This window comes from Elephantulus edwardii, unplaced genomic scaffold, assembly GCF_000299155.1.
Source record: "Elephantulus edwardii isolate Elephantulus edwardi_28Jun2011 unplaced genomic scaffold, EleEdw1.0 scaffold00009, whole genome shotgun sequence".
Lineage (NCBI taxonomy): Eukaryota > Metazoa > Chordata > Mammalia > Macroscelidea > Macroscelididae > Elephantulus > Elephantulus edwardii.
The window spans coordinates 6,901,230-6,910,842 of record NW_006399759.1 but is presented as its reverse complement, the minus strand read 5'-3'; the positions used below and the strand labels follow the sequence as shown (position 1 = coordinate 6,910,842).

Sequence of the window (9,613 nt, the reverse complement as noted above, 5' to 3'; positions counted from 1 at the left end):
GCTGCAGCTGCGGCCCCAGGGCGCAGAGCGGGTGCCCGGCGCGGGGAGCTGCGAGCGCAGCCATGCCCCAGGCCACCTCCCGGGTAGCAGCAGCGGCGTCCGGGACCTGGGCGCGGAGCGGGGGTGCCGGGGGGCCGGCAGCGGCCAGAGCGGGACGATGAAGCGGCAGAATGTGCGCACGCTGGCGCTCATCGTGTGCACCTTCACATACCTGCTGGTGGGCGCCGCGGTCTTCGACGCGCTCGAGTCGGAGCCGGAGATCACCGAGCGGCGGCTGCTGGAGCGGCGGCAGCAGGAACTGCGGGCGCGCTACAACCTCAGCCAGGGCGGCTACGAGGAGCTCGAGGGCGTCGTGCTGCGCCTCAAGCCGCACAAGGCCGGCTTGCAGTGGCGCTTCGCCGGCTCCTTCTACTTCGCCATCACCGTCATCACCACTATCGGTAACTATTCGCCTGGCGGGGGGCGGGGACGGCATGGGGCAGGAGGAGCTGGATGTGAGGGTCTCGGGTTATGCGGGTCCCGACTGGGGCTGGGGGTTTTACCCAAGAAAGGGGCCGGGCGCCGAACCCTGCGCTCCCAATAAACTGGAGTTCACCCTGGTGTGTAGGCTCCACAGGGACAGGACTTGGGGAAGACGTTGTATCTTGGCTCCAGACCTGACTTTTTGGCCCGGCCAGCCTTAACTTGTCCCTGCCAGGCTTCTTGAGGTCCCCAGGGACTGTGAAGTGTGTGAGAGGGGCAGGAAAGACCAGGGAAGGCTCGTAGAGAAGGGGTGTGGCCAGGCAAGGCCCGGGACAGGGCGCTGGGTGGGAGCTGGAGGGGAGTGCGCGCAGAGTCCCCGGTGGGCTCCCCACTCATTTGCCTATACAGGGACTTCAGGGCTGCGGGTGGATGCCGTTATGAGCCACTCCACAGCCCTCTGAGCCGCTCTGGGTACCTATATAAGTGAGGCTTGGTATTGAGGGATGTGTGTGTGTGTGTGTGTGTGTGTGTGTGTGTGTGTGTGCCAAACAATGATTTTCATAAGGTAGCAGAGTTGGTACTGGAAGTCAGAAGCCAGCCGTATCTTCTTCACTGTCCTAGCAAAACAGTCACCCCCCCAGGAATGGCCCCAGTTCTCTGAGCCAGGGCGGACCGTGGCGTAGGAAGCCAAGCACGCACCTGGATTGTCTCCCAACAGAGGCCCAAGCGCACACTCATGGCACTCACACAAACACGCCTGGTACACACAGACACACACATACGCATAGCTCCAGGAAAGAATCTCCACACCGCCCTTCAACCTGGGGGGCAATCAGCTCGGGGCCAGAGGGAAGAGTCCCCATTCCCACTCACTAGAAAACATTCCTATAACCCTTCCCTGGTGTCCTGTAAGATAAAGCCTTTTGTCTCCTCTAAAGTAGAGATGGAGGTTCAGTTTCACTTGTGGTCTTCAGCAGTATCTAGACAGGAGGAAACACTTTGCTTCTCTTTCTCCCATAGCTAATGCCACAAAACCTTATCATTCCAGCCTGGCTCCATCACTGCCCCAAAATATGACCTTGGGGAAGTTTCTTCTCCCCTTGTTTCTGTCTCGGGCTTTGTTCACCTTGAGACAAGGGCTTGGCTGAAATGGTCTCAAGGTCTCCTCTCAGCCCTGATGGGCCAGGATGCTGAGATGGGAAGCCTACCTTCCCACCAAGCTCATTTGGATGCCTCCAGGAGCTGTAGCCTCCACCTTCTCCATTCCTTCTCTCCTGGTCCCCGTCTTTGCCTTGGCTGAGCTCCAAGAGGCTCACTGCCATTTGGCATGGCCCATGACAAGATGGCAGTGTTTTCCTGGGAGTCAAAGTGGGAGAGGATGTAGAAGACAGGACTGAACCCTGCCCCACGGTGTGGCCACAGAAGGGCTCTCTGCTGAGACATCACTGGGTACCAGGGAAATGGTGGTATGTGGTTTCCAGAAGCACCGCTGGGTCTTGCTGATTCTATAGGCTTAGAGTAGATACTCAGAGTAAGCTCCTCCACCCCCAGAGGTTTCTGCTTCCCTGAGAAAGAACAGTCCAGGTATGTGGTCTGGGGTCTCCTCCCGCTTTCCTAACCTCCTATCAGTGCTAGGGTTTCAGTGCAGTAGAGGCATCTGGAAAGAAAAGTGAACATCCTTAGACCCTCCCTCTCTCTCCACATTAAAGCCTTGCCTATGCCCCCCTCCCATGTCCCTTTGTCCCATGATCTCAGTTCCACAACAGCCTCCCAGCTGATGTCCTTGCCTCCAGCCTCATTTGGGGATGGCACCAGAAAGGATCTTCCCAAAGCACAGCCCTGGCCATACCACTCCCCTTCTTAGAAGCCCCCAGTGACACCTCCGCCCTTGCTGGTGGAATCTCTTCTGCACTCTTTAACCCAAATTGTAAGGCTCTTTATCCTTAACCTCAACCTCTACGTCTGACTTCACCACTCACTTCTTACTTAAATGAACCCTTTACCACTGCCTCATGTTCCCTGAGAACACTAAAAATCTGCCTGTGTGACACTTGCCCCATCCCCCATTTTCTATTTCTCTGACCCATCTCAAACCCTACCTTCTCCCTGAAACCTCCCAGATCATCTCAGGCCACTGCACTGGACAAGTGCAGGACTTACTGTCAGGAAGACCTGGTGACACCGTGTAGACACTTTGGAATGGCTGTTTATGACTCAGGGGATGTGTTTTGTCTCTGTAACGACACTGTCACTAGTCTCGTGGTTCCAGTCCCTCTCTCCCAGTAGCAGCACCTTACAAAGCAGCGCTCAGAGAATAAAAGAAAAGGGGGCAACTACAACAAACCTTCACTGTGGCCAGCAAGGGGGATAACAGAGGGACCCTCTGTAGGGTTTCTGAGGCTGTAAATCTTCATGAGAGATGACTGCCCATCTTTCTCCTGAGGAGACACTGTTGGTTTTGGCCACCTTTTGGCTGTGTAGTGATGGCGCTAGTGAGGCCTGAAAGGTGTTGCAGAAGCAAAAGGCATGTCTTCCCCTCCATCCGCACTGTGTCCCAAAGTGCTCGTAGTCCTCACCAAGTGAGACACTCTAAGAGCTGGGGCTGGAGGCAGACAGAGTGCGGTCTGATGATTATTTATTCATAAAGCGCCGGGCAAGAGAAAAGGCAGCATCAGAGCACCGCCCCAGTTCTGTGGGGGTCCCACCCTTGAGTGCCTACTCCTTGAGCACCTAACCTTCCCGGGAGGTTTGTTACCTCCCCGCCCCCATCCTTGGCATGCTGAGCTCTGCCACCTGGTGGGACACTTTCCACAGGGCTCTGCTCTAGAACAAAAGCCCGATCAGATGGTTGGAAGAGGCCCCAGGTTAAACTGACCCAGACCTAAGATGCAAAGACAGTGGCCTCTGACCACATGACCCCTTTGGGGACCTGAAGGGGTCACTTCCAGAGACACCAGGTATCCCATCAGGACAGGATCATGATGAAGCCTCTCTTTCATTGCATCCTGTCTCTTAGTATTTTGGACTTCACAAGGTGAAAGTTGTGAAGTTATCAAGGCAGATGCTGTTAACTCTGCTTTCTAGATGAAAGAAGAGAGGAAGAGAGGTTCCGTCAGGGGAGGAGCTGCCTCTAAAGTCACCCAGCTGGTAAGCAGTGCTAGAACCCGAGTTTTCTGATTTCAAGTTCATTGCTCTGTCCCTGCGGGTGCCTTTGCTGCATCTTTTTCCTCCATATGCTCCAGCCGGGCCCTGTCTTGGCCAAGACAACCTCTGTGATGCTGGCTTACAGGACGCTCATGCGCAGCCCTGACTGGCAGATGGTTGTCAGGGTCGGGGTTAGCCATTCACTTAGTCACAATCCCTGCAGGCTGAAGGTTTCCTCCTGCTTCCTCAACTCCCAGTGTCCCAGCCAGGAAACCCTTCCTTTGTGTGCCCCAAGTTCATCAAATGCTTGGAAGCTCTCTTCTAACCTCTCTTGCTGTTGAGTCATTAAACTCCTCCAGGGTCCCAGCCCCATCTATTCATAGCCCAGAGGCTGTCAGAGCAGGAAGGGGCCTTAGTGATTAGCTGATACCACCCCCTCTTCTTACTGATAAGGAACGGAGCCCAGAGAGGTAATGGGAGTCACTCAAGGTCACACAGCCAGAGAGGAGCAAATCTGACTCCCTTCTAGGACACCCCATGTGTTCCAATGCCCCTTTATTATTTTTATCAACAAAGGCAGCAGCAATAATAGTAGCTGCCACCATGTCACCAGGAGAGACTTGGAGAAGGTCTTCAAGCTTGGAAGGGTAGAGCATCAGCACAGGAAAGAAAAACCCTCGATGAGATGGGCTGGCGCAGTGACTGTGGCAGTGGGGTCAGGGGTGTCAGAGGCTGTGAAGTTGGCTCAGGATGAGGCAAGGTTCCGAGCCACTGTCCATGGGGTTGTTAGGAGTCAGAGTCTACTGGACAGTACATAACAACAGAAATCTCAGACTCTGTAACAGATGCTTGATATGTGCTCTTCATTTAATTCTGTCGCCAAGTTTTCAAGAAAGCCATTACTCTGATTTTTCAGCCGAGGAACCCAAAGCTCTGAGAACATAAATGACTTACCCAAGGTCTTAAGGCTTGAAAGTGTGTGACGTGCCATAGTTCCCTGGACCCTCTGACTCCCCTGCTATGGCCGTGGTTCTTTTGACAGTTCTTTCTCTGACTCAAGAACCCAGACCAGATCTTTACATCTTAAGGACTCTGGGGAACCAACATTTGCCTTTACCCTGGCAAAGTTCTCCCCCAAAGGAGGGAGCCTTTGCCCCCAGCACACTGTAATCAGGCTGATGCTGGCCCCCAACCAAACCAGACCAAGTATTGGAGCTGGGCCCACACACCAGGCTCAGCCTGAGGCTGCCGCTGCTCACAGGTGCCCACTTCCCAGAGCAGGCCTGGAAATCCTTGTGGTTCTAAGGCAACAGGCAGATGGGGAGAGTCAGCTAAGCTGAACTGATGGAGCTGGGATAGGCAGCTTCCCCTTCTGCTCTCTGTCTTCAGGTCCCGGCTTGTCCTCAGCTGAGCATAGCTCCTGTTGCCCGCTATAGAATATACACTGAATCGTGTGACTCATGAGGGAACCTCTACTTACAGCATTGTCTTGAGAAGAAAATTAGAAAGAAGAGTCATCATTCCCAGAGTCCTAAAATAAGAGTGAAAGGAGGCATCAGCGATCATTTCATCCAGCCCATTCAGGCCTAAAGGGGAGAGTGGCTGGCCCAAGGTCACACGGCAAGTTGTGGCAAGTTGAAGGGACAGCTTGGTTAGAATCCTGGCTTGCTCCCTCTCTCCCTACTATCTCTCAGCATCAAGACTCTAGATGCTTATCACTCCACTTATCTCATAACCTTCCGGTAGAGGAGGCGACAGTCCAGTCTGGAACCATTCCAGTGCGCACCCTCAATCAGGACACCCTCCCTCCTTGCTCCTAGGCTGGCCCTCTGCTTTATTGGCACACTATATAGAGTGGTACAGGGGCATGACCACTCATATGGCCTTGGGCAAGTTACTTAATCTCTCTGAACTTGGTGTTTTCCTTTCATAAATGAGGATAGCAATTACTCAGTTCCAAAAATGAAATGAGATAATATCGAGATACTACCAGTAAATACTTACTAAACAAACTCAACTCATTGCTGTCAAGTTGGAACCAACTCACAGCTAACCCTCCAGCAGATTTTCAGAGACTGGCAGTCTTTTTAAGAGGATACTACCTTTAGTGCGAGCAGCCAGGAAATCAAAAAAGACGAATTGCATTGGAAAAGTCTGCTGTCAGGGATCTCTCCAGAGTACTGAAGAGCAACAATGTCAGCCTAGAGACTAAGGTGTGCCAGACACAGGCCAGTCTTCACAATTATTTGGTATGCATCAGAGAGCTGGACAGTGACTAAGGATGACAGAAGAAGAATTAATGCCTTTGAGTTGTGGGACTGAAGAAGAATATTGAATATACCATGAACTGCTAGGAGAACAAACAGGTTCATTCTGGAGAGGGTGAAACCAGGCTACTCCTTGGAGCAAGAATTTTGAAGCTCTGTCTGACATACTTTGGGCATGTTGCAAGGAAGAAAGGGACATCTAGCTTGGAAGGGTGGAGGGGCAGCGCAGGAGAGGAAGACCCTGTATAAGATGGATTGACTCAGTGACTGGGGTAATGAGGATAGGTGTGTCAGAGACAATGAGGTTGGCTCAGGGTAGAGCAGGGATCAGAGCTGTTGTATAGCGTCGCTATGAGACACAAGTGACTCGATGGCACATAACAACAACCACCCTTCTTAATAAACAGCCATCTTCAATTATTACTGTCAATAATATTATTGCTCATATATGATTACTTCTCCCCTGAGAAGGAAACTATTTTATATCTCAAAGGTTGCTATGACCACAGCTACTTCTTCTCCTTAGCAGCTAGGGACAGTGGGGTTGGGGACAAGAAAGCTGCTTACACTTCTCCTTTCTTTGTACCCCACACCCCCATGATTCCCAGCTCCTTAACCAGGCTAGGAGCTGACCTGACACCCAGATTCAGAGGTGGTGCCTCCTCCTCTGAGAAGATAGACCTCAAAGAAGACTAGTCAGGGAGTGAGTCCACAGGGGACGGGAGAACCCCCTGGACTGGAGCAAGGAGGCAAAGTTCTAGTTTTACTTAGCTTAGTTACTGATCATCTATGACCCTCTGTTTCTTCATCTCCAGAGTCGGGGTATCTGCCCATAGACACTGCCCAACTCTACCGTGCCAACAGCCTGCGTGTCCAGTGGGGACAGCAGTCATGGAGGGCGCAGAGACAAAAACAGGACCAAAACAGAAGACACACACCCGGCCACAGTGGAGATGGGACAAACACAATAAGTATTTTCAAGGAAAATATATAAACAAGCACAGATGAATGTAGTGCAAATCACCCCTACAAACAGCTTTCAGCTGGCAGTGCAAACGGTGAATCTGTGAGTTGATTTTGGAATTTTTTAAAAATGTAAAAATTGTTTCCCTGCAGTCAGCCAGCAGTGGAGAAGAGAGCAGGCTCTAAGTGCGACCACCATGGTCGGGCCCAGGATGACAGCCCTGCCCTCCACTACCTGGGATGCAGGGAGGCGGCCTGGGACTGTTCCAGGCACAGTCTGAGGCCTGCTCCTTCCCTACACCCTTCCTTCCCCTCGCCCAGCTGCCCTGGTAGGACAGACATCACTTGTCTCTTTACCATCAAGGTGTGGAACTATACCCAGGGCCCCATGAATAGAAATGGCAGGGCAAGAGAACTTAACAGAATCTTCAGGAGTGTCTTTTCTTGGAGCCTTATGGCCCCTGCTCCTCAGGAAACCTCTATGGTCCCTTCTATCTAAAAGTAGAAAAGCATGGTAGGAGTAGGACCTGTGATCAAGGAGTGCTGGATCCCCACACTCTCAGCTGTGATCTCTGCTTCAGAGTCTCTTCCTCAGAAGTAAGGATGGAACATTAGCTTGAAGAGAAATCAGAATTTCAGCTCCAATTCTCTTCTTGTACAGTAGAAACTATGGTTTGTATTGGAAAGGGGGCTTGCTGCACGTTAACACATCACATAATCTGATGATTATCATCAGAGCTGGGCTTGCAGCTCTCCTTGTGCTGTGCTCTTGGGGGGGGCCCAAAGACTCTGAGAGAAGCGAACAAGCTCGCCCAGGGTCTCCTCCACACTCCTTCATTATCCTCTGCTCCTCAGGCAGCCTCATGACAAAAGCCTTTGGTGGCGGTTCAGGCAGCAATCTAGCACCGCACAGAGGCCGCAGCCTCCCAATCTGTTCACACTCTTTCGTTGTCCAGAAACATGCCATGGTGGCTCCCAGAGACTTGTCCCTGACCTGGAGCCAGCTCGCCCAAGCTGCCTCCGGAGCTCCCCTGCCTCCTCCTACGGGCTGACCAGGCTGTCCCTCCTCTGGCTCCCCCTATTTGCTGCAGCCTGGCCGGCCTAAGCTTGGGCCTGGGGCGAGCAGCTCCCTCTCTCTGGGTCCCTGGGCTCTCTGGCTGGCCCTGCTTTGATCCTTGCCAAATGTCCTCAGGCCTGGTACTAACCTCCCACCTTCACTGCTCTCCCAGCCCCATCTGAGTAGGCAAAAAGCACTCCACTGCTTTCCTTCTTGCTTCCCCCAGTGACAAAGCAGGGACAGGTGGCTCTTTGTTCCAAAGACTCCCATGGTGAGGGAGGCACGTGGCTTACAGAGTGTAAGCCAGGAGCCTGGCCTGGGGACCTACCACTGGGTTCTCTCTCCCATCGGGAGACCTCAGACACATCAGTATCTCTTTTCTCCTCTCCTTCTCTTCTCTCCCCTCTTCATCCCACCTCCTTCCCCAGTAAGAGGAAACCCTAGGCAGTCTACCCCCTCCCCTTGGATTCCCAGGTAGTCCTCATTTCTCTGGTGTGTCTGATCCTGCCTTCCAATTTGCAACGAGGTGTTCCATAGAGGGAAATAAGGAAGGCTAGCTCAGCAACAAGGAATTCTCCAAATTAGTGCTTCTTGAGCTGTAATGTACAGGGAATTACTTGGCTGATCTCGTTAAAATGCAGATTCTGAATCACTGGATCTGGGGCGGGCTGAGAGTCTGCATTTCTGACAAGTTCCCAAGGGTTGCGGATGCTCCTGACCCATGGGCAGTAACAAGAATCTAAATAACCTGGAGAGCTGGCTTCTGGGAATGGACATGAGGTGTGGATTGCGGTTTTAAGAGGGAATGTTTAGAGTCAGAAAAATCCTTTGGAATCTGGTGGTGGAATGTTAAGGATGAGGGCTTCAGAGCTGGGACGAACTTTTCTGAGCCTGAAGTGGGGCTGGGACTTGCCCCCAAAGTACCAGCCAAATAGTCAGGGTGAAGTTCTTGCTGGGTGGAGAAAGGAAAGTGGAGAGGGCGGGAGAAAAGGGAGTAGAGAAATAGAGAAGGACTTTCTCCAGGGGCAAGCCTGGAGCTTCAAACAGGAGCCCATTGGTTCTCAGCTATCCTCTTTCCCTCCCTAATTTGCCCAGGAAGCTCCTTAGATTAGTGGAGAACTGATGTCCCAGAGATTAACCTTCAAAGTGAGGAACTAGTTGCTCCCCTGTGGCATTCTCAGCTGCCTCCAGCCCCCTTAGAAGAGGCACGGGCTGTTCTTCCTTTAAGAAGAGACCCCTGCTGCCTGTGGCTGGGATCCAGGCCACAAAAGCCAGAGGAGGCCCCCCCCCGAGTTCAGAGGTAACCAGACACACTGCTTCATCATGGTGACAGTGTGAAGTGCAGGCTGCAGACAGGTCTGCAATCTTCTCCACCCACCAGGCCCCATGTGTCTGCAAAGTTCAGGTGGGCCTTCAACATCTTGGGGAAGAGGCAGAGGAAGAGGGCCAGGTGTCTCACGAGCCACACTTGGTGGGTGCAGCGTGCCAGTGGGAGACATGAATGAAGAGATTCATCGCACAGAATAGGCTTTCATGACAGGGGATGACTCCTATTTTTTTCTCCTCTTGCCACTGAGTCAGTTCTGACTTATCATGACCCTATTATATGTGTCAGAGGACAACCATGATCCAGAGTTTTCAATGGCAGGTTTTTCAGAAGCAATTGGCCAGACTTTTCTGCCAAGATACCACTGGGGAAGAGTCTAAGCTCCTACCTTTT

General features: G+C 52.4%; 1 protein-coding gene across 1 annotated transcript in view; it reads left to right on the top strand.

Annotated features, from left to right (window-relative positions):
• Positions 1 to 157: 157 nt before the first annotated feature.
• Positions 158 to 9,613, top strand: part of KCNK3 (potassium channel, subfamily K, member 3) — a 53,995-nt gene continuing 44,539 nt past the window's right edge. The window contains exon 1 of the mRNA XM_006880608.1: positions 158 to 440. Within this exon, the coding sequence (XP_006880670.1) occupies positions 158 to 440 (283 nt within the window). The remainder of the gene's footprint in view (positions 441 to 9,613) is intronic.